At 62.7% G+C, this 22,934-nt stretch overlaps 1 protein-coding gene across 23 annotated transcripts; it reads right to left on the reverse strand.

Moving 5' to 3' along the window:
- Positions 1-2,304: 2,304 nt before the first annotated feature.
- On the reverse strand, positions 2,305-21,235 carry CDC42BPG (CDC42 binding protein kinase gamma). Of its 23 annotated transcripts, XM_023654380.2 has the most exons (39): positions 20,984-21,117; positions 18,721-18,840; positions 18,246-18,337; positions 18,081-18,164; positions 17,621-17,716; positions 17,165-17,313; positions 16,532-16,625; positions 16,075-16,275; positions 15,702-15,950; positions 15,203-15,282; positions 14,254-14,351; positions 14,078-14,158; positions 13,693-13,787; positions 13,427-13,606; positions 13,051-13,143; positions 12,793-12,914; positions 12,643-12,715; positions 12,344-12,450; positions 12,004-12,259; positions 11,765-11,913; positions 11,590-11,678; positions 11,233-11,285; positions 11,049-11,147; positions 10,907-10,966; positions 10,511-10,616; positions 10,100-10,233; positions 9,878-10,017; positions 9,702-9,783; positions 8,759-8,975; positions 8,040-8,063; positions 7,679-7,741; positions 6,959-7,558; positions 5,753-5,850; positions 5,589-5,673; positions 5,329-5,449; positions 5,062-5,179; positions 4,735-4,858; positions 4,523-4,611; positions 2,305-3,468 (listed from the first exon to the last, which is right to left on the reverse strand). In XM_023654380.2, the coding sequence occupies exons 4-39, from the start codon at positions 18,120-18,122 to the stop codon at positions 3,412-3,414; spliced, it is 4,524 nt and encodes a 1,507-aa protein (XP_023510148.2). In that variant the 5' UTR covers positions 18,123-18,164; positions 18,246-18,337; positions 18,721-18,840; positions 20,984-21,117; the 3' UTR covers positions 2,305-3,411. The 23 variants fall into 23 exon arrangements, with proteins under 23 accessions (XP_023510148.2, XP_023510140.2, XP_023510138.2 ...); XM_023654372.2 differs by lacking the exon at positions 18,721-18,840 and having other exon boundaries at positions 4,523-4,608; positions 5,329-5,468; positions 20,984-21,235; XM_023654370.2 differs by lacking the exon at positions 18,721-18,840 and having other exon boundaries at positions 5,329-5,468; positions 20,984-21,235.
- Between the last annotated feature and the right edge of the window lie 1,699 nt (positions 21,236-22,934).

The raw sequence follows: 22,934 nt of genomic DNA on the forward strand, positions 1-22,934 counted from the left end.
GCCCTGAGCTAATATCCGAGCCCATCTTCCTCCACTTTATATGTGGGATGCCTACCATAGCATGGCATGCCAAGCGGTGCCATGTCCTCACCCGGGATCCGAACCGGCGAACCCCAGGCCGCCGAGAAGCGGAACGTGTGCACCTAACTGCTGTGCCACTGGGCCAGCCCCTATAAAGAACATTTTTGACACAACTGTGTCACAGCCTGGGTGGCTTCAACGATGGAAATGTATTGTCCCGCAGTTCTGGAGGCTGGAAGTCTGAGATGGAGGTGTTGGCTAGTTGGTTCTGTCCAAAGGCCGTGAGGGAGCGCTTGTTCCAGCCTCTCTCCCAGCTTCTGCTGGTTTGTTAGCGATCTGTGGCGCTCCTTACCTCGTCAGAGCATCACCCTGATCTCTGTCTTCATCTTCACGTGGCATTCTCCCTGCGTGTGTGTCTCTGTGTTCAAATTTCCTCTTTTTTAAAGGACACCAGTCCTACTGGATCGGGGGCCCACCCTAATGACCTCACCTTAAGTAATTACATCTGCAGTGACTCTACTCCAAATAAGGTCACCTACTGAGATCTTTCGGGTTAGGATTTCAATATATGAATTTTAGAGGGCCACAATTCAACCCATGACAGATAGTATATTAGATAATATTGTTGTATCAGTGTCACACCTGTTTAGACAATAACGGTGGCTTCTGGTGCCTCCTTATTCTGAAGAGATGCCTGTGAAGTATGTAGGTGTGAAGTTCAAGATGTCTGCCACTTACTTTCAAATGGTAGCAAAAGGTCCGGCCCCATGGCCTAGTGGTTAAGTTCAGTACGCTCTGCTTCAGTGGCCTGGGTTCAGTTCCCGGGAAGGGACCTACACCACTTGTCAGCAGGCATGCTGTGGCAGAAACCCATGTACAAAATAGAGAAAGACTAGAGCAGATGTTAGCTCAAGGTGAATCTTTCTCAAGCAAAAAGAGGAAGATCGGCAACAGATATTAGCTCAGGGCGAATCTTCCTCAGCAGCAAAAAAAAAAAAAAGTAGCAAAATCCATGGTACGCATATATGTAGATATGGGTAGATATGGAGGAAAAGCTAAAGCAGCCAATGTCAGCAATCGGGGAATCTAGGTGAAGAGTACAGGGAGTTCACATTCTTCCAATATTTCTGTAGGTTTGAAATTTGTCAACATAAAACATTCAGAGAAAATTCTTTAAAAATGTGAAAATCTTTTGGCTAATTTATCACGGGGGAAGGGGCCATTTCTTCAATTCAGTGAGGACGGCTGGAGGGCGCTCTCTTTGGGCTTCTACATCTCAACAGGCAGAGCAAACATCTGAACAGGCCAAAGGGATTTTACAGTGATTATCTCAGCAAAGTCTCACCAGAACCTCCCATGAAGTGGGTTTTCCCATCCCTACTGACCGAAGGGGAAACTGAGGCTTAGAGAGGTCGGATAATTTGCCCCTGACTGCACAGCTGGACCAGAACCCAGGTTGTCTGATTCCAAACGCTGGGCTCCTAACCAGGCCCTGGGATTCCAGGGGCACCCTCCAGCCCCCAGCCCCCAGCAGACATGACACCCGGGCCCCTTCTTGGTCCTTTCCCCAGCTCTAGGGCCTGCCATGAATCTCAGGGCATAGGCAGCAGCCCCCAGGCCTGATCCCAGGGCACAGGCCTTACCCCCCTTCCTACCAGCTCAGCCTCAAGGCTGGGTCCTGCCCAGTCGCGGACACCTAAGCTGAGAGCAAGTGAGACCCGCACCTTTCCAGCAGCCTCACCTTGGGGGGCAGCAGGATGTGCCCTCCAGGCTCATTTCCACCCTTCTCCACCAGCTCTGTGTCCCCAAGGCTGCCACCTGTGGCCTGTGGAGCTCTAAGGTCCTCTGGCTGCTGCTGGGGTTTGGACAAAAGGAGGCAGGAGATGGGAGGGAGGAGAGGGCGTGGAGGAATTTACATCCTGGGCTGCCTTCCTGCTCGGCCATGGCCAAGTTCTGCTGAGAGCCACAGCTCCTGTCAGGTAACACCACTGCCTCTTCCTGCCCGGCTGACCTGGGGCTGGTAACGGCTGCCCACAGCTGCCAGGGTTTGGGGGTACTGGCACTCCTTGGTGGGTTCCCTTAATGTTGCTCACATTTCTGCAAACCATCCCTTTGCTATTCAACTCTCCTCCTTTACCCCCATTTGAATCTTTTGATGTCTGAAAATACAGGGAAGACAACCTGGTCTTTAACTGTCTGCCTCTGATTCCCTCCCTCATCCCTCCATCTCTGATCCCATTTTCTGCACCCCAGGAAGACAGATCCAGGCAGGGAGGCCAGCAGTTTACAAAGTCGTCTTTATTGATTTCTTACTGCTTCACAGAGCGTCCGAGTCGGTCCCTCCCGGGAATATGGCATTTGAGAAGATAAATACTTATTTTGCCCCCTACTTGTCAGTAGAGGGAGATTTAATAAAAATAGTAATATAATAATAATAATGACTGTGATCAATAATAAAATGCCTCCTATGATCCCCTAATATGGTTGGTTGAAGCTTTAAGAAAAAGGACCCCCCCCTTTCTGGGAGGGGCCAGAGTGTGCCTGGAGACCCTCCAGTGGCCCCCAACGGGTGCCCATCTCCCAGCTAGTAGCCCTTATAAATACCCTCCCCATCCCATCCCTGTCTAGGAATTATCTCCCCCCTGGGCGGATTAGATGACAATGTCAGTTGGCTCATGGAGCCCCTCTCTGCTCCCACCCCACGAAGCTCCTCCCTCTGTGGGCGTGCGTTCTTCCAGCTGTCTCTCCCCTCCACCCCTCTCCCCTTGTCTCTCCTCTTCGTCCCCTGTCTCTCGTCCTCTTCACCACTCCTCCTGTATCCTCTCCTTCTCCTCTGGATGGCCCTCACCTCCTCCAGTCACTATCGTCTCCTCCTCTACTTCCTCCCGCCTCTTTCACCTACATTCTTCTCTCCTTCTCTATCCTCCTTTTCTCTGGATCAGAGCCTGTCTTTCCCACCCTGACCCTGAGCAGAGACTGGGATATGCCTCAGCTCGGCCTCACCTGGGGTCTAGACAGTCAAGACGACCCCAGACCACTCCCAGGGACCTGGCCCTTCTCCGTCCTTCATCCCGACTCTTGCCGACAAGCCTCCTGGCCTCGGCAGTGGAATGAGAGCTTTGGCACAATCACCCGTGGACAGCAGGCAGAGGGGCCCCCAGGGCAGAAGGGGGTCATTCTGTTTCCAGTGGCTGGCACAGGTTGGGGCTGGGAGTCAGGCCCCCTGGGTCCTGGGAACCCAGGCCAGCCTCCTAGTCGCTGCCCAGAGCAGGCTCTCCCTGAGTCCGAATTTCCACACAGCCCGGACCAGCCGGAGCATGGCACTCCTCAAGCTCTTGGCTCCCTCACATCTCCTGATTCCGGGGTTGGGGTGGGCCCTGCCAGAGGGTGTCAAGGGGAGCTCTCTGGTTCAGGGGCGGGCGGGAGGCTCCGGGGCCGTTCTGAGACCTGGAGGGGAAGGAGAAGGAAGCCAGGGTGGAAAGAAGGCAGGACTGTTTCCTCACCAGGCCAGCGCCTTCCAGAGGCCTCCCCAAGACCCATCACCGGCTGCAGCAGGGCCCCTGGAGGAGGCCAGATGTGAGGTGGGGGTGGGGATACACGACAAGAACCTGGGGAACTCCTACTTAACCCTGGCGCCCAAATCAAAGTCCCTGTGTTCATTCACTCCATTCTTCATTCAATCAACAAACACGCTTTACTCTGGGTGGAAGAGAAACTTGACCCCCACCATCAAGGAGCCCCCAGCTGATGGAGGAGGACAGGCAGCAAGACGAAAACCACAGCACAGCAGGACTGACAAGGAGTGGGTGGAGGGAGGGTGCCGAAGGAGGTGCCAGCCCTGGGGACAGTGACCTCCTGACCAGGCAGCCAGGTGACCTTTGGAGAAGGTGCTTTGTGGGTGTCCTGGGCATTAATCAGGTTGAGGACAGGAAAGGGCATTCAAAGCAGAGGGGACAGCAGGGGCCAGAGCCTGAGGTGTGAAAGCACATGGCGAGTCCCAGGGCTCTGAGTGGCCTGGTGTGGCTGGAGTGGGCGTGGGAGTTGGACATGTGCCTGGAGGGTAAGTGGGAGCCTTCCCAACCCCTCTTAGGTCTTCCCCAGTCCCCAGAGTGCACTGCTTCCTCCTCTGACCCCCTGCCCACAGGCTGGGCCTCTGTTGGGAATCCCAAGCGCTCCCCTTTGTGGTGCCCTCCCCATGTGCCAGGCACGGTGCCGAGGTATCATCGCCTCGAACAGGCCTCGTAATAATGGCCTCACTTTACAGGTGACACAGGCTCAGGGAGGCTGGGCTCCTTGCCAGGGGCCACACTGCTGAGACAATCAGAGCCGAGATTCCCACTAGGCCGACCCACATTGGGGTGAGACAGGGAAGAACCTGCATCTCTTAGGATCCAGGGCAGGGATGGGCTCAGCTTGTTCTCTGGCCTCAGGCCCCAGCGAAGGGCCGAGCATAGAACTGCCTGTCTTTGAAAGGGGGAAGGGAACGCCCCCACTGGCTCACCTGTGTCAGGGAGGCTGCCGGGCTCAGAGATCCCTGGGGGCAGGACACGGACTCGCTGGAGAGAGATGTCCAAGGCTTCCTCTTCACTTCTCCAGGCGCAGGAGGAGGAAGTGGACAAAAATCCAAGGTCAGATTTGTGGGGTCCAAAGGGGATGGAAACTTGGGGGAGGGATGTGGAGGTACTGGAGGCTGTGGGGCGGGGCGGTCCTTACTGGGGTCCGCGTCTCCGGCAAGGCCGTCGCTGCCCATGGACGCTGGGCGCCGCGAGGCCTCCGAGAAGCTGTGGGGCCGCTGCGGGCCGGAGCTGCGGGACCCTCGGCCCTTCTCTTCCGGAGCCTGTTGGGGGACAGGGTGGAGGGGCTGGCACTGGGCAGCACGACCGACCTGGCCAAATGAAGCGCCCTCGACCCCAGCCCGGACGTGCCGAGGTCCCGGCTCCCAGGTAAGCAGAGGCCTGTGATTGGCTGGAGCGCACCGGAGAGGCCGCTGATTGGCTCAGCCTCACCAGAGAGGCTCGTGCTTGGCCCCGGAGGACTCACCCGGGGCGGGTTCCTGGCGCTGGGCTTCCCGTCCATAGGGCCCATGTGCACCAGGTGGTTGAAGTTGGTGGGCGATGAGATGAGCTTGGAGCGCACAAAAGGGTCCTTCAGCATCTCCCTGCGGGCCGAGGCGGGGTAGGGAGGGGGGCGGCGAAGCTGACACCTCCCCCGCCCTCTCCCGAAGCTGACACGCCCTCCCCGGGCCCGGGCCTCGCCCCGCCCCCAAGGCTAGGAGGCCCCGCCCAGCCGCCCCCGGCGCACGCGCACCTGCGCTGCTGCTGCCGCTGCTCCTCCGACACGCGGAAGAAGAAGCGGCGCTTGCTCTTGGTACGGAACAGCTGGCGCCGGCTGTTGTCGGTGAGATCGGGGATGTCGAACTCGTCCTTCTCTGCGGGAGAAGCAGAGAGCTGGGCGGTGCCCCCAAGACCCCAGGGCCCCAGTCAGCCGGTGCTCGGGGTCACACACCCACAAGTGTGCACAGGCCAGCGCACGCACATGCATATACACATGCACGCCCACTCCCTCACCTGCCAGCCGGTTCCTGAGGTAGGTCAGGCGGACCTTCTCGGTGCCATAGAGGAACAGGGAGCCCTCTGGGTTCAGGGGTCGCACCTGAGGCAGCAGGCACAGAGGTCACGCCATGCTACCCTACCCTACCCCATCCAGCCCCAGGGCTCTGGCAGCCCCTCACCTTCTTGAGTGGCACCGTCTGGACCCACTCTGCTTTCCTGACGTCAAACACATCGATGGAGTTCTCACTGAACACTGTCAGGTAGGGGGCTGCGTAACCTGCAGGGTGGGAAACTGCGCTGTGCAGCCCCAGGCAAGTCGGGCACCTCTCTGGGCTTGTTGCCTCCTCTGTACCACGGGGAACAGCCTGTGCCATAGCGCAAGAACTTCCACGCCCACACCAAAGGTCCTTCTGAAGACTCTGCTGTTGCCCCACCCAACCTCCATAACAGATGAGAGATAACCATCAGGAGAGCTCACTAGGTGCCATGCCAAGCATAGTTCTAACCACTTTGCATATTTTTTCTCCTTTAATTCTCAAGTAACTCTGGGTAGGTAGTCTTATCACCCCCTAACTTACAGATGAGGTCACAGAAACCCCAGAGCTAAGTAATGGCCAAGGTCACCCCGTGGTGAGTGACAGCTGGGAACTGGCCCCAGGTGGTCGTCCCACCGCCTACAGGCTGAATGTCTGTGTTACACCCAACCCACTGGCCTGGCCCCAGAAGGGCCATGGCTCATGAAGGGAGCTCTGTCTGTCCCTCTCAGCCTGGACTCCACCTGTGAACGTGCTGGGCTCCCTCACTGCCCTGTTTATCATTCATTCATTTGTTCATTCCTCCATTCACAGCCCTGGGGTGTGCTTGCCCTGGGACTCGGGACTGGACGCTGTATGTGATAAAGAAACCAGCCCCAGGCCACTCTGCAGCCTCCCAGCTACCAAACCAGTCATTGCAAGAAGGTGCTAAGCCAGGGCAGAGGTCTGAACAAGGAAGCTGGGGAGCAAAGTGGAGCGAAGGACCAATGACGGGGAAGAACAGGGCAGGAAGCATGAAAGCCATAAGGACAATGACAGCAATCACGGTGGTCATTTATGGAGGGCCAACCCGCTCCTGGCCCTGAGCTGACACTGTGGCTGGACTTGGTTAAGAGTTTGCCACGTAGGAAAAGGAGAGTAGTTGAGTCAGGGGAAGAGCGGGGACGAGGCACGGGCGAGGAAGATGCACGCATGCCACCGAGGGCATGGCAGGGTGTGGTCGGGCTGGAGGGTACACACTGGCCTCCAGGGCCACCCTCAGGAGTTTGGGCAGGAGCCTGTCTTCCTCTGACGTGGGGGATACACCGCAGGTGCCTGGCCCCACCCAGCCTGGCCCTCCACAGGCCTTACCCCAGCCCGTGGGCACTGCTGGCCACAGCAGCTCATGGATGCGAGACTTGCGGCCGGCACCGTCCACGTAGACCCCGGCGGTGGTGAAGAGCAGCAGGAACTCGTTGAGGCTGAGTTCCACAGCGCCCAGAGCCTCGCCCAGGCCCCCACGGGATGGTGGCAGCTCCTCAGGCACCAGATCGGCCCCCAGAGCTAAAGGTGCAGCCTCGTTGAGCAGCGGGTAGAGCGCAAAGGCACCCGCCGCACCCACGCACAGCCGGTCGCCCAGCAGCCCGAGGCTCTGCACAGGGGCCGGTGCCTGCAGCTCACGGATGCGGTGCTGCCAGGGCCCTGGGCCCGGACCCAGCTGGTAACACAGCACCTGGCGCTTGACGGCCACACAGAGCACGGGGGTGCGGGCCTGCAGGATGCGTCCGGCTGCCAGCACCTGGCAGCCTCGAGACTCGGGGATCTTGGCGCCCGCCACCTCCGTGCTCTCCAGCTCAGCCAGGGCGAAGAGGCGCACGCTGGGGCCACGGCCGCACAGCACGACCAGAAGGCCCGCAGTGGGGCTCACGGCCAGCCGCTGCACCCGCCGGCACTCGCCCACCTGGAAGATGTCTGCGGTGCGGCAAAGGAGAGTGTCACCAGCAGGTGGGTGAGGAGCAGCCCAGTGCCATCCTCCTCCGTCCCCAGGGGCTGACCCCGCCCAGGCCCACCCTGGCCCAGCCTGGCACGTACCGTTGCTGTGCAGGTGGATCACAAACAGCCCTTCCTCAGTGCCCAGAGCAAGCCGTTCCTGGTCTGGGAAAGGGAGGGAGGGAGTCAGGGCTGAGGGGGCCTGTCCAGCTGTGGGACACTGGGCAGTCCAGCTGTCCTTGCTGAGCCTCAGTTTCTCCTGAGGACATGGGGACAGCGATCCTGCTGTCCCGGCATCACTGGACCCTTCTGTCCCAGAGTCTGCACTGGCTCTGATGGGGAAGGGCCATGGGGCCAGGGGACAAGGTGAGAGGCACCCCCCAAGCTGTGAGATTTGGGGTAAGTCATGTCACCTCTTGGAGCCTTGGTTTCCCCTTATGTAAAGTGGGGACAATAATGGTACCTTTCTCACAGAGCTGCTGTGAGCCTGTGAAGAGATGAAGCAGTACAGGGGTTAAGCAGACACCTTGCCCACAGCCATCGCCACTCAGTAAATGCCCTCATCCTCCTGGCTCCCAACTGACACAGGGGCCCTGAGGCACCCGCGCAGCCTCTCCTGTGGCTCCCGCCCGGAGTGACTGCAGGGAGAGGTCTCAGCTCGCCAGGGCAGGGCTGGCTCAGGGCCCCCGCTGCCGAGGGAAGCCAGGGGGCACGGCTGCCTTGCCCTCCCCCAGCTGTCCGTTATGGAGGCCCCGCTCTCTGAGCAGCAGGCTCCCAGCTGAACACAGCAGCCCCACAGAAGACGGTGTGAGGCCCAGGTGCGTCCAGGCTCCCCCCGGTCACTGGCTGCTGGTAGGAAAACCAGGAGGGGAACCCTCGTTCTCTTACTAAAGCCTTTGCTCTTTTCACCGGCTTGAGATTCTTTTAGAAAAAGCAGAAACTGAGGCACAGAGAAATGGAGCAGCAGAAGCCAGGTCCCCTGTCCCCTAGCCTGGGCTCCTCACACAGCCTTGCCCAGGGGAGGGTCGAGGCCATGTGTGCGAGGCAGAGTCCACAGCTTGTGGCTGCAGGGCAGTGACCGCAGCCCTGGCGACTGCGGCTGAGCCAGCACTGCCCTGCAGGCCCAGATCCAGCCCGAAGCCTGCCCAGGGCGGCGTCCCCCCCCACCAGTGGGAGGCTCACCGATGATGGCGGCGCAGAGCGCGTGCGGCAGCAGGGGCAGCCCATTGTCGTAGGCCTCCTTGAGCGTGTACACAGGCCGGGGCTGTGGCCGCGTGTCCAGCAGCAGCCGCTGCAGCTCGCCCAGCACCTGCAGCCAGCGCTCCCGCTCGCCCTCGCTCTCCGCCAGCAGCAGCACGGTGCACGTGGCAGGTGGCACCGTCAGCTGGGACGCCGTCACCTGTGGGCAGGGACCCAGGCTGGAGGGCCGCGGGCCAAGAGCCAGCCATCCTTCCTCCACCAGCTGATGCTTCTTAGCACCGGCGTGAGCGCGCTGGGCACAGTGCTAGTGCTGTCTCATAGCAGGTAATAAGCCAGACGGGTGGTCACACAAGAACAGGGACAACCCCAGAGCCCTGGGGCCGGTGCGTGGTGGGGGAAGGACGGGGCATTGTGGGGACATACACCAGGGCCCTGAACCCAGGCTAAGCGGTGAAAGACCACCTCCCAGGGCAAGAGACATTTCTGCTGGAGCCTGGGTGTGAGTGGAGAAGCAGGCAGGGGACCGAGCACAGGGAACAGAATGTGAAGCGTCCACGGGCACAGGGCACTTTGGGGACTGGAGAAAGCATGGTCAGAGCAGAGAGAGGCTCCAGGGGAGAGGCTGGGAGGCTGCAGGGTCAGAAATGTGGGGCCTTGAGGCCACAGTCTGGAGCAGCCTGAGGGCAATGGGAAGCCACAGAAGGGGCCTAAACAGGCAGGACACGGCCAGCTTCACATATGGAAAGCTCGCTGCACTGCAGGATGGAGCATAGATGCTGGGGCCAGAATGGAGGCTACTGTAGCCGACCATGTGGGGGCGAGGGGGCCAGATGAAGCGGCAGCCATGGAGATGGCGAAAAGTGGCTGGAGTGAGGCCAGCGTGGAGGTGGACAGTGGTCCAGACCATCCTGCCCCAGACACTCACCCTAAAGATGCGTGGCAGGTCCTTGGATTGGGCATGGATCACATCAGAGGCCAGGACAGGGGTGGCAGAGAACTGGGGGTCCCTGGGAAGTCCAGGGAGCAGGTCAGAGGTCGCACTGCCCCCGGGTGCCCCTCAATCCACTGGTCTCTTGCCCCAGGCCGCCACCTGGCACCCACCTCAGATCCAGTGCCTGCAGGAGGGCCCCGCTGGCTGGGCTGAGCCGCGGGTCCGGGGCGTCAAACAGCAGCAGGCGTGAGTCACTGAGGGCAGCGAACACCCGCTGCCAGCCCCGCCGGACACCCGAGGGTCGAGGCACCTATGGGGAAGGCAGGCATGGGAGGGCCCGCCAGGCCCACAGCCCACCTGTGCCCGCCCTCCCCTCCCCGGCGCCAGCTCACCGACAGGAAGCCCTCATAGGCAGTGCCCGTGCCCGTTTCGGGGTGCACTCCCAGGGCCACGTGGAGAAGGTCAGGGGGCACGGGGCAGGGTGGGGCCTGTGGGGCACAAGTTGAGTGACAGAAGTAGCCGCAGGCTGTGGGGAAAGTGGGAGACGGCAGGTGGTGTGAGGCTGGGTGGGGCAGCCCAGCCCCAGCCTCCCTCAGGCCGTGGTGGCCCCTGAACTGTCACCAATTCCCCATCAAGTGAGATGAGAGAAACTGAGCACAGGGAAATGCTGAGCAAGAGGTACCAGGGGCCTGGGCTGAGAGAAACGGCCTGGGAGCCTCCGGGCCAGGGCCGCTGCCATTCCCTCCACCCCAGGGCTGTGGCTGGGCACGGGAGTGGGTGTGCGGGTAGCGTGGGGGTCTCACCATCACAGCCCAGGCCTTGGCGGCCCAGGCCCACCATCAGCGAGGCGCAGCGGAGACACTTGGTGGGGGACGGGAAGCTCCGGGGGCGCAGCGTGTGGGAGCCAGGCTGGGGAGGGGACATACCCATTACCCAGGCCTGACCCCGGCCTCCTGGGGCCCTGTGCCCCACCCACGAGGCCATCCTGGGGTGTCAGGCGGGACCAGGGAATAAGCCAGGTGGCAGTGTGAACTCTGACCCCAGTGAGTCTGTGGTAGCGCTCAAACTCATCACCACCACCCCGCCCCCCCCAGTGTGGTCTGCCAGCCATGACGCACAGGGAGGGACCCAAGCGGGTCCCTGGAAACCTGGCAGAACAGCTTGGCGCCCCAGCCCACTCCGCGCCTCCAGGCACTGACCTTTGCGGGAGGGCCTTCTGTAGCAGCTGTGGTGGCAGCAGGCGCTCTGGGGAACACAGCCTGCCGGGGAGGGCGAGCAAACAGGTGAGAAGCCACAGGCAGGGGCCCCAGCCCCCCAGATGTGGCTCTCATCTGTCCTCACCCCCAGGCGCAGGCTGCGGCGGCCCTCCGGCCTCAGCTCCGGTTCCGACCCCGGCCTCGGGGCCTCTCCTGAGATGCCAGGGTCCTTGGCGGGATCCTTCTGGGGATGGAGATGGGGGGCGAATCAAGGCCCCTGTGCCTCTCCCCAGGACTCCTCCCCAACCAGCCCCTGTACCCGTTCCTACCTCTGAACTCCGGAAGGACAGGAAGGGAATCAGCGAGTTTGAGGGCTTGGTGTCTGTAAACAGAGGGCACAGGTCACTGGGGGTGGCATCCCTGGCCCAGCCCTACACTTGTTCCTGAGAAACCAGGGCCTCAGTTTCCACCTCAGTAAAATAGAGAAATGACTGCAGGCTGGGGGGAAGGGGTGGAGGGGGAGGGCTGGCATGCAGCAGGCGCTCAATAAGTGCTGGCTAACAGAGGGTGGGGTAAGCAGCAGAGTCCGGACAAACTCGTTTCCACAGCCCTGCAAGGACCCCTTGGTGACCATGAGGCTGGTGTGGCGGACTAGCTCAAGGACCGGCACGCGGGTGGCCACCCACCTCCTGGCCCGCGGGCTCGCAGCTCCTCCCGAAGTGCAGCCAGCTCCTGCTTCAGGCTCTGGTTCTGCTTCTCGGCCTCCTGCAGACGGCTGGGGGAGAACCAGGGAAGGCTCGCCATGGGGCCAGGCCTCTGCATGGGCCCCGGACCCCTCGGCAGCGCCTGCCTTAGTCTCACCTCTCGGCCTGCAGCTGGGCCTCCTGCGCCTGCGTCAGCCGCTCCTGCAGGCTCTGCTTGGCCCGGATCTCGGCCTCCAGTGCCGACTGCAGTTCCAGCCTGGCCGAGGCCTCCATCTTCTGCAGCCGCCGTGCCTTCCACTGGTGGTCCTGGTGGCCGGGGGCACCCACGTAAGATAGCCCCCGGGCCTGGCTGCCTCAGAGGCCCTTCCCACCCGAGCACACGGTTCCCCCCGTCACCTGGCCAGGCTCAGAGCCCCAGCTCTGCCACTGATCCGCTGTGAGCTTAGGCAAGTCACTGATCTTCCACGAGCTCAGTGTCCCCACCTGTGGAGTGAGGCTACCGGCACCCCCTCCTCCCAGGGTGTCTCCGGGGCTCACCAGTGGCCGGGTGGGGAGCGTCTGGGTGCCCACATTCCGCAGGGACTCCAGCTCCTCGGCCATCTTGGTGGCCAGGGCCTGTAGGTAGCCTCTGGAGACCTTCTCATCATTCACCCTGATTGGGCAGGGGCTCAGGGTCATGGGCGGGCCCTCAGCCCTGCCTGGGCCCAGCCCCTGGCTCCCAGCCCCCAGCACCCACCAGCTGAGGATGTCGGCGAGCTGGGCCTCCCAGTTGCTTTCTGACTCCTGCCGCTCGCCCTCCAGCCGCTGCTTACTCTGCAGCTCCCGTTCCAGCTCTTCCACCAGCTGGGGGCCGGCGGGGAAGCTGGGGTCAGTCCACAGGGGCCCCAGTGTCCCTGAGTCCCATCTGTGTACACCCTCATCCACCACAGCAGCTTGCCCACCGTCTGGGGAGACAGCCTGCCCCGGGATCCCGGCAGCTCCCACACCTGTCCCACTGCCCATCTGGCTGTCCTGCCCTCCGTCTGCCCTGCTCACCCGCTCCTGCTCCTGGCTCAGCCGCCGGTTCTCCTCCTGCAGCCGGCACAGAGCCTCCTCCTTCCCGCTCGGCCTGGGGAGGATGAGGACGACCCGGTGACTCCCAGCTCGGGCCGGCGTCCTGTCCCCTGCCCCGGCTGCCCAGCTCACCCGTGGCTGCGGGCCTGCTCCAGCTGCACACGCAGGGCGGCCACCTCCTTCCTGAGCTGGGCTTCTTGAGGCCTGCTCTTGGGCGAGCCCGTGCCGTTGGTCTCGGAGGTGGTGTGGACGGTCTTGAGGACATGGAGAGGGTCAGGGGCCTGAGAAGCCATGGCCCACCCTACCCCTGGGACACAGGCCTGGCCCCGAGGGCCCCGAGTAGGTCAGGCCAAGGGCAATGCCACTGGGCAGGGGGTAAGATGTCACTACCTTGACCTGGGATGGCTCCTTCTCAAGGCTTCGCTCCTGATCTCTCTGGAGCCGCCTCACCTCCCGGCTCAGGGTGGCCACCTGGGCCTGCAGCTGTGATGAGTAAAGAGGTGGCCAGTGCTGACCTTGTCTACCCCACCCCTCTCCTCCACCTTGCTATGGACTCTTGGGCTCTGCCAGCCGCAGCAGGAGTGGAGGCGGTGGACCCCAGCCCACCCCACCCTAAATGTCCCCTTGCTCAGGGCGCTGCCAGCCACAGTGGGAGGTGCAAAGGCACAGGGAGTTCCCAGCCCCTCAAACTGAGCTCCCCAGCTTCCTCCTGCCATGCTGAGGGTCATGGGGACCCTGCTGTGTTCCCTCCCATGCCATCACTCACCTCCCTCCGGGCATCCCGGGCCTCCTCCAGCTGGGAGTTCAGGGCCTGGGTCTGGCTGGCTGTGGATGCCTCTCTCTCCTGGGCTTCCTGCAGCCTCTGGAGCAGCTCCTCCTGCCGCCCCTGGGCTCTGCCCAGCTCCTGCTCCTGCATCTGCAGCCTTGTCTGAGCCTCGGCCAGCTCCTGGGGGGGCGGGGGGCCTGGAGTCAGGGCATGGACCTCCTTTGCATGAAGCCCTGGGCCACTCACCCACCTCACCAGGCCCTCACCTGGAGGAGCCGGTCTCTCTCCTGCTGAAGGTCACTGTGCTGGCCTGGGCTACCCTCCGTCTGAGACACGGGGGCCTTGCTTTCCCTCAGCATCTCTGCCGGAAATTGTCACTGAGACCTGTACATATGGACTGCCCTGGCCTCAGCCAGGCACTCCACGGGCAGTATCTCATGAAACCCTCACCACAGCCTGGGGGGGGGGGTCTCCTTGACCCATTTTCTACCTGCAGGCTCAGAGACTTTAAGATACTTCCCTAAGATCACACAGCATGTACAGAGCAGGGGCAAGACTGGAACTCAGGTTAGACTCAGGTGTGCTGGGAAAGCCACTTAGCCTCCAGGGTGAGGGGAGGGGAGAAGAGATGGGGTGGGGGTGTGGGAATACCTGACAGCCTGTCCTGTAGAGTCTGCACCTCCTTCCGCAGCTGCTCCAGCTCCCGGTGGTCCGAGGGCATCTGCAGGGCCTCTGCCGTGGGGGGCATCCTCAGGTGAGTGGTTAGTCCTGCAGCAGTAGCCCCAGGTCAGACCCACCCCGCCCCAGCCCAGCTGGCTCCCCGGTACCTTGGAGCTTCCGGCTCAGCTCCGTCTTCTCCTGCTCCAGACAACGGAGCCTCTGCTCCAGGGCAGCCACCTGCTCGGAGCTGCTCTCAGGGCTGGGACTAGGGAGAGCAGGGCAACACAAGTTAGCAGAAACCCCTCCCCTCGGAGCCTCGTCCATCCTCTGGCGTCCAATCATTCACACATCCCAGAAACACCCACTGCCGCCAGCTCTGCACCAGCCCGGGCTCCGTGCTGGGAGGGAAGCAATCACACCAGGCCCCGCCCTTGGGAGACCCATGGGCAGCAGCCCAGGGCACTGGCTCCAGGGTCCCCCGGACCCAGGTTCAAGCCCCAGTCCTGGCCCTCAGAGGCTGTGTGACCTTGAACAGTCACCCAACATTTCTGAGGCTCAGTTTCCTCCCAGGAAATGGAGGTGATAACAGAGCCCCTTCCAAGGGCTGTCAAGAGGACCCGGTGAAATGGGCCCAGGCAGCCCCGTGCCCGGCACACAGTGGGCGCCCCTGAGCGCGGGTCACATGCGTTTGCTTACACCTCGGAGTACCTCCTGGCCGGGGACCTCGCTGTGGTCTCAGCCCAGCCCCACGAATGGAACTGGAAAGAGCATCCCACCCATTTCACAGAGGCACAAAGTGAGGCTCGGGAGCCGTAGGGGCCCTTGCACCTCCACCCCAGCCTCTGGCTCTGGGTCCAGTACACTCCTCGCCTGCCGTGGAGGGGACCGTGAGGACCCAATGCTGGGCAGGACCCTGAGGGCTCATGGGCATGGGTTTACCAAGACCTTGAGGACATGGGGGGCTGTCCTCCTGAAGGCTCAGAGCACACATCCTGAGCACCGATCACATGGGTGGGCCAGTCGGCCCTTCCCAGGGTTCCGATGGGCTACACTCCCTGCATCCTCCAGGCCGGGCAGCCCCCAGCTTCCCACCAGGTGTGTAAGGACCAGACCCACCTGCTCGAGGTGTAGGTGAAGCCCACAAATGGCAGGTGGTGGCCGGAGAAGGTCCCATGGGAGGGTGGTGGCAGGGTCCCCTGCAGGAGGAGGAGGGAGAGCCAGAGTCAACAGGTGCAGCCCCAGGCGACCCCCTGGGACTGGGAGCACCGACCTTTTCCCACTCAGGTGGAAACCTAGGGGGGGTAACATGGCCTCCCCAAATGGACCACAACTCCCATGAGTCCTTGAGGTCATGGCCTCCCAGGCGCTGCTGGGAGTCATCTTCCTTATACAAGTTCTGGTTAATAGGCTGACACTTGAGGTCAAAGGGCTTTCACTTGCCACAACCCACCTCAGTGCAGGTGAACAAGTGCAGGCGAACCACAACCCCCGTGAACCTCTGGGGTCCCAACGCCTCATCCTGAGCCCAACAACTGCTTTGGGGACCTTCAGGGGTGTTTCCACAACCAGCAAGGGGCAAGGCAGTTTTCCTACTGCACTGGGACCCGCCACTCACTGGATGGTTGAGGGTGTCATCATCCACGTCGAAGTTGGAGGTGTCCATGGGCCCACGGAGCTCAGGGATGTAGGGGGCAGTGCTGGTCGCCAGCCGCTCCCAGTCCACACCTTCGAAGAAAGGGTGGTTCCGGAAGTCGTCCAGCCCTCTGCGGCCCAGTCGCTCCTCCTGGTGGCACAGCAGCTGGCGGATCAGGTCTCTCGCGCTGGCCGGCACGTCGGGCACATCCGGGGGAAACTGCAGGTGGTCCTGCAGGCCCAGGGGGAGGGATGCAGGTGGGTGGCCAGGATCCCACCCTGCCTGCAGGCATCACCAACCACGCGGGCTCAGAAGTCCCACTGCCCTCCCAGAACCCCAGAGCCTGGCGGCCGACCTCATGGTTCATGATCTTGCCGTAGGTTTCCACCAGGGATTCAGCATAGAAGGGCGTCTCCCCAAAGAGCAGCTCGTAGGCGCAGACTCCCAGCGACCACCAGTCGCATTGTGGGCCGTAGTGGCCCTTGCCCTCCTCCATGGCCTGCAGGATCTCAGGGGAGATGTAGTCAGGGGTCCCCACTGCCACCGATGAATCCACCTGTGGGTGGTGGTGGTGGTGTTGACATCATAAGCACAGCCTCAGGCTTAGCTGTGCCTGCTGGCCCCTCACCGTGGCCTTGGCACCCCCACTCCCTAGGGCTCAGCTAGCCTGATGCCCCTTACCTGGGGCCTGGGCCCAGCCCTTCCTTGCCCTGGGAGCCTGCTGCTCCCTGCACTAGGCCTGGTGCCTCCCATTCCCCTGGGAGTTCTCCTGGCCGGATGTCCCCTGCCCCCACTCTGGGGTGGATCCTTACCATGCCACTGTTGTTGAGACGCAGGCAGGAGCCAAAGTCAGCCAGGCGGATGTGTCCATTCATATCCAACAGGACATTGTCCGGCTTGACATCCCTGAGGAAGGGCAGGGAGAGCGAGGGGCTTGACCTGGGTGTGTGGATGTGCGTTTAGGCACACGCCTGGGCGTGCGTGCAGGGGCACGTGCACCCACTACCATGTATATGCTCACACGTGTTCCTGTGAGCACATGCGAGCAGCATGTGTGTGCATGCATGTGGGAGGGGGCAAGGCTAGTGGCCAGGCCTCCTGGCTCCCAAGAAGGAAGCAGGTGGTTAGATTGGGGAAAGGGGCCCATAAAGACGACCCTCGGAGGCAGCAGAGTGTGCAGTGGGGGATGCAGGAGGCAGACTGGCCCAGTGCAAACCATGGCTCGGCCACCCACTTACCCAGGGTGCCCACTTCCCTGGGTTAAGCGAGCCCTGACTTCCTCATGTGTAGAATGGGATAATAGCAGCCCCACCACATAAGGTTTCGGTGTGAGGATGTGAAAGCATTGTGCATTTGAAGCATCCAGCACAGGGCTTGGCATGCGTGTCGTCAGCTGTCCCCAGAGGAGGGGCTGGACAGGACAGCGGGGGCTTTGGGGGCCCCACCTGTGGACATAGCCCAGCTGGTGCAGTGAGTGGATGGCCAGCACCATCTCAGCCAGGTAGAACTGGGCCAGCTCGGGCGGGAGGCGGTCCTCGAAGCGGCTCAGCAGAGTGAGGAGGTCCCCACCAGCGTAGTAGTCCATCACGAGGTACTGGGTGGCAGTGGGTGGGGGGCAAGAATCAGAGCGGGAGGGTGGGGGGCACCTGCCCCAGGGCCCTGTCTCCTACTGCTCCATGGGGCTCAGGGAAGACAGGGCTGTGTCTCCCAGTAGCTCTGGGCTGGCCAGCTCCCAGCCAGGCCTCAATCAGAGGCTGCAGGCCTGGGAGCTGGAGGGGAGTGGAAACCTCTTGGTCCCAGTCGGAGGGTCTCTCTCTCCTTGGACCCAGCGCCTCTGGCCCCCAAGGGCCTTCTCCTTTCTTCCCAGGCAACTCCCCTCCAACCCTGCTGAGTGTCCTCACCAGGTACTCCTCGTCTTGGAAGGCGTAATGCAGAGCAGTCACCCAGCGGCTGTCCCCCTTCACCAGCACGTCCCGCTCCTCCCGGAAACAGGCTGTCTGCAGCAGGTTTGGGGAGCAGGGGGCGGGGTGGGATCAGAGCCAGGAAACCCTGCTGGCCAGCTCAGCGGGTGGGGGGAGACTCAGTAAGCAGAAGCTGGATGGAAGTTGCCTGTGTGAGCCCAAGCCCATGCTTTAGTGCTCTGGGCCTCGGTGTTCTCATAAGGAAAATGGGAACAACTCTGCTTTCTTCGAAGAAAGGCTTCCCTGAGGAAGGGCTGGGGGAAGTGGGCGGCTGTTGGGGGTGGATCCCCTGCCTGTTCAGCAGCCGTGCTCGCCCCTTCCCGTGTATGCCTCACTGGAAGCACGCACCCCTCCCTGCCCCTTTGTGGGGCGCCAAAGTCCCAGCAGACCCCAGACTGACCTCGGCCCTCTTCAGCATCTCCCATTTGTGCAGCATTTTCATGGCAAAAATCTGCCCGCTGTCCCTCTGCCTCACCACGGCGACCTGAGGCCACAGACAGCACAGGGGTCAGGCCAGCCTGGGCGCGCACACCCTCCTCCCTCCTTCCCCAAGCCTTGTGCTCACCTCCCCGAAGGCCCCTCGGCCGATCACCTTCAAGATCTCAAAGTCATCTCTCTGCAGCCGCAGCTCTTTCACCTTCGTGACGAAGGGGCTGGCTGAGGGGACACAGAGGGGCTCAGGGAACCTGCGGAGGGCCCCAGCTTCCTCTCCCACATGGGGAAAGCCAGGACCTGCAACTCCCAGGAGGCCAGGGCAGGGAGGACCTCCCCAGGGGACGGCCTCTGGCCAGAGGGTTGATAGGTGCTGTGGCCCACGCAGCCATGATCAAGAAGCATGGAAGGTGAGGTCCTGGCTCTGCTCACCCCCTGACCCCAGCCCTCCCTGAATCCATGGCTCCTTGGACCCCTGTCCCCAGACTCCAGGCAGCCTCCGCCCCAGGGGCTGATGGAACTTATAGTTCTTCCCAGCCTGGGGGCTGACCCTGGCTGGCCAGGTCACCCTGGGGACGATGGGGATACCATTCCCACCCCCAGCTCACAGTTCTTGGCCCTCTACAGGACCAGGCCGGGCTTGTCTTGGGAAACTGGACGGGCAACATTCTTTGTCCCCAGAGAGGCTTCTCTGCCATTGAGGAGCTGTGGGCCCCGGTCCTGGGACCCTGTAGGCACAGAGGTATCTGGCTGTGGGTGAGGCCTAGGGCAGCCCCGGAGAACAGGGAGGACAGTGGCTCTGCAGGGCTCTGGGGACAGATTCTGTGCTCCCCGTGTGGGGCCTCTTCAGTCTGGAGGCAAGGATAGGTCTGCCCGGCTTCTCACAAGAGCCAAAAGTCCTTTTGCTGGCGCCTGCCGCTGGCACCCGAGGGTGTGGGCACCCAGGATCTCCTCCAGGCCTGACCAGCCCTACAACTCTGAGCCCTCCCCGTCTCTCGACGCGGCCTTCTCCTGGCCAGGAACCTCCTCCTGCCTCAGAGTCCCTCATCCTCCCACGAGGGGCATCTCCAGCCACTCCCAGGCCCCTCTACAGGGCTGGGGAGGGAATTAGGGACTGGAAAGTTAGGGAGGCAAGAGCGACCAGCAGGGGGTGGGGGCAGCTGCAGTCTGGCTCCCTGCCTCAGTTTCCCCCTGCCAGGAGGTAAACTCGCTGCCAGCTGGGCGGGTCTGTGGGTAGGACAGAGAGCTGCTCCACAGGTTTATCAGGCAGAACCCCCGCAGCAGGGGTGGTGTGGAAACCTCATTACAGAAATTAATTGTCTGTTTCCCAGGTCTGCGTGCACAGCTGGGGAAGAGCAGCAGCCACAGGCTCCGAGGGGGAACGGAGGCCAGGGCAGCTACCCATCAACCAGACAGGCCAAAGCCCGGGGCCCACAGCCAGGAGGACCCAGGCCCCTAGGACAGGCTGCACAGTCCCCTCACCTTGCTGCAGGGGATGGGGGCTCTGGGCAGGAGCAGGGACAAGTTGGGGCAGGAGAGGAGTGAGTCACTGCCCTGTGTGTTACCTTAGGAGATGTCAACAGACAGGCCCCCACGCTGGGGTCCGAAGCAGAGGTGCCAGAGGCAGGCAGGGAGGAGCAACTGTGTGTGCAAACACACACACAAACACACACGTGGGCGTCACAGGGGGTGATGACAACACGGTCAGACACACACACACATAGGGTGCAGAAGTCCCGGGGAGACAGGCAGGCAGCAGAGGCAGAAGCCCTGTGATGGCCCTCACCCCAGAGGAGAGGGCGGGGGCTGGGGGCTAACTCACTGGCTTGTCCTGAAGGCCCCCAACTGTGCCAGGCCGTGCCTTGTGCCTGCCCAGAGCTCAGGGGTGCCAGGAATGCTAGTCGCCCACTGGGCAAACACCCGCCTCACCCCACCCTACAGACCAGGCCCCTGTGTCCTCCCCCCATGCCCTGGCAGGTGTGACCAGGGAGCCCTGGGGCTGGCGCCGGTGCCCATGTCGGGCTCAGGGTCACCCTGGGCCAGCCACTCCCGGTGACTCAGATGAGTCAACCAGGAAGGGGTGCAGACCCACCTCCAGCCAGGCCCCCCTCCCTGGCCCTGAGAACAGCCCTCAGGAAGCATGGCCAGCGGCTTGCACAGACAAAGGGGCTGAGAGGTTGGTTCCTGTGGCCAGGCTGGGGTGGTCTTGTATGCAGGGAGATGAAAGTGTGTGTGGGGGGAGGAGGGGGGAGGGATGCTGGCAAATGTGCAACTCCTACAGATCCGTGAGTGGAAGTAGGCGAGTGTGTAACAGCCCGTGTAGTTGGGGGTGGTCTGCAGGGTGAAGTGTGGGGCTCCCCGGGTCTCTCTGTGAGCTATGTATGAGTATCTTGGTGTGTCTGTGTGGTAGGTGGGAGACTGAGAAAGCATGTGTGTCAGTGGGTGATGTGCATGGGGGTCTGCGTGTGTGAGAGTGTGTGTTCTCACGGGCACGAGGTGTGACGTGGGAAGGAGCAATCCTGGACGTGCCTCTGTAGAGCCTGGGTTGTGTGCATGTGTCTGGGTCTATACCTTGGACCGAGTGTGTGTGTGTCGGTGTGAGACATGTGTTGTGCATCGTGCCAGGTTCTGTGAGTGGGGAAGAGTGTGTGTGCAAATCTGAGCGAGGGTAAGGTGTGCAGGTGACTGAGAGGACCTGCGGGGTCCGGTGGCACGTGTCAGAGCCACTGCGGGGTGTCTGCGGGGGGGTGGGGGAGACCGGTGGGGGTGCGGCTCCCTGTGGGAGGGTCTGTGGGAGTGGAGTGCGGGGGAAGAGGGTCCCGGCGTGGTGTCCCTCGGGCCGCCCCCCTCGATCCCGCCTGGGCCACTCACCCCAGCTCAGGAACTGCGCCACGTTGCGCTCCCGCCGCAGGGGGGCGCTGCTGAGCTCGTGGTGCAGCCCCAGCAGCAGATCCAGGAGGCCGTCGAGCCCCGGGCCGCCGCCGGCCTCGCCCCGTGCCAGCTCCTCCAGCGCGCGCCGCCGCTGCTCCATGGCCGCGGCCGGAGCCCCGCGCCCGGGCTAAAGCCGGCCCGCCCGCATGCCCGCCCGTCGGTCCGTCTGTCGGTCGGTCCGCGCGTCCTCCCCCCACCCTCCCGCCCTCCCCGCTGTCACCTTCCTCTGCCGCCGCCCGCGCGCCCTCACCTGGGCGCCGCGCCCCGCCCCCTGCCCCGCCCCCCGACGGACGGGCAGGTGAGCGCCGGCCAATAGCAGACGCGACTGGAGGTGAAGGTGGGAGGGTGGAGGCGCACGGGGGCGGGGCCAACCTCGGCCAGGAAGTGGGGGGGCGGACCCCGAGGAGTAACTCCTGGGCGGGGCGGGGCAAGGGGGTGTCCCTTGGGGGCCGGGAAGGCCGCCCAGACCCCGGCGCGGCCCCAGACCCCGCCCTACCGGCCCCTCACCGGCCCCTAACCGAGGCGAGGGGTGCCCGGGCCCTGCAGCTTCCCTCGCCCCCAGGGCAGCGGCCGCCGGCCCCTCAGCTCAGGGAGACGGGCTGGGGCGCCCGCGGCCCCGGAGCCGGATGGGAGTTGTAGTCCGCTTCCTCGCCGGGATGCCGTCCGCTCTCGGCGCCCCCCTCCAAAAAACTCGCTAGTTTCTGATTTCACTTTATTTGTACCGTTACAGCCGACCTGGGGGACAGCTAGGTGAGGCAGGGATGGTTACACCCATTTGGCAGGTGGACACACTGAGGCTTGGGTAGGACGAAGGTGAATTGAGAGGCTGAGAGTGAGCAGGCCCTGCAGCTGGACCTTGGAGCGGGGCTGGGCTGCTGACTCCACCACGGCTTCTTACGCTAGGCGGGACCAGGGCTTGCGGCCTGGCCTCGAGCTTCGGGGCCAAGGAGAGGTCTGAGCTGGGCTGGAGGAGGCGGGGGGTGGGAAGGACGACTCTGTCCAGTGGTATTTCTGCCTTCTGTCCAGCTGTCTCCAGCTGCGCTGGACCAGACACCATGGGATTGTGGGTCTGTCCAAGAGGAGGGACCACAGGGTGGGGCATTTTAGTGGCTTTAGACAACAAATTCTTCCACTGAAAGACCTCTTTGGGGATTTGCCTCCCCCCGCAGACGGGGACCTCCCTGAGCCTGGACAGGGTCAGATTGCCGGCGCTGAGGGAGGAGGCGCTCTGTGAATGTCTGTGGTGCAGCACACGGGGCTTTCCGAGGGGTCTCCCACTTAACCTCCTCAGACACCTGCCCTCTGGCCTCGCGGGGCCCACAGTCTGGGAAATGTGGACCTGGAGTCCGGCTGTCTCGCCCAAGTCAGTCAGGTGGCCGAAGGGGAGTCAAGATTCACACCTAAATCTGAGGATCCCGTCGCTGCCTCTGTGTCTCTGGGGAGGGGCTGGAGGGCAGGGGCTGGCATGGTGAGATGGAGCCCTCAGGGTTCTCACCTAATGCGTTCTGTCCCTGCTTATGGGGCCCGACAGACATGCGGCCCACGGGAGGATTCCCACCCTCTGAGGCCACAGGGGGGCGCCAGAGACCAGAGGAGGGCTGCGTGCTCAGGCCAGGACCAAGTTCCCATCTCCTGGGGAGCTAGGGGTAGGGAAGGGTCCTGGGTGAGAAGATGGGCCGTTCCTTGCTGCCCCTCTTGGACGTCCTGATCCCCCGCCCCCACCCCACACAGCCTCCTGTTGTCAGCAGTCAAGGGCCAACTGGAGAGGCCTCTGGGTCACTCCCTGTGTGAACCTTGGGCACTGCCGAGTCCTCAGATAAGATCCACCACCCTCTGCCCAGCCCTTCAGACTCCATCCCCACATGGTGCAGCAGAGGGGAAACTGAGTCCT

The sequence above is a fragment of the Equus caballus genome, chromosome 12 (assembly GCF_041296265.1).
Source record: "Equus caballus isolate H_3958 breed thoroughbred chromosome 12, TB-T2T, whole genome shotgun sequence".
In the NCBI taxonomy this organism is placed as follows: domain Eukaryota; kingdom Metazoa; phylum Chordata; class Mammalia; order Perissodactyla; family Equidae; genus Equus; species Equus caballus.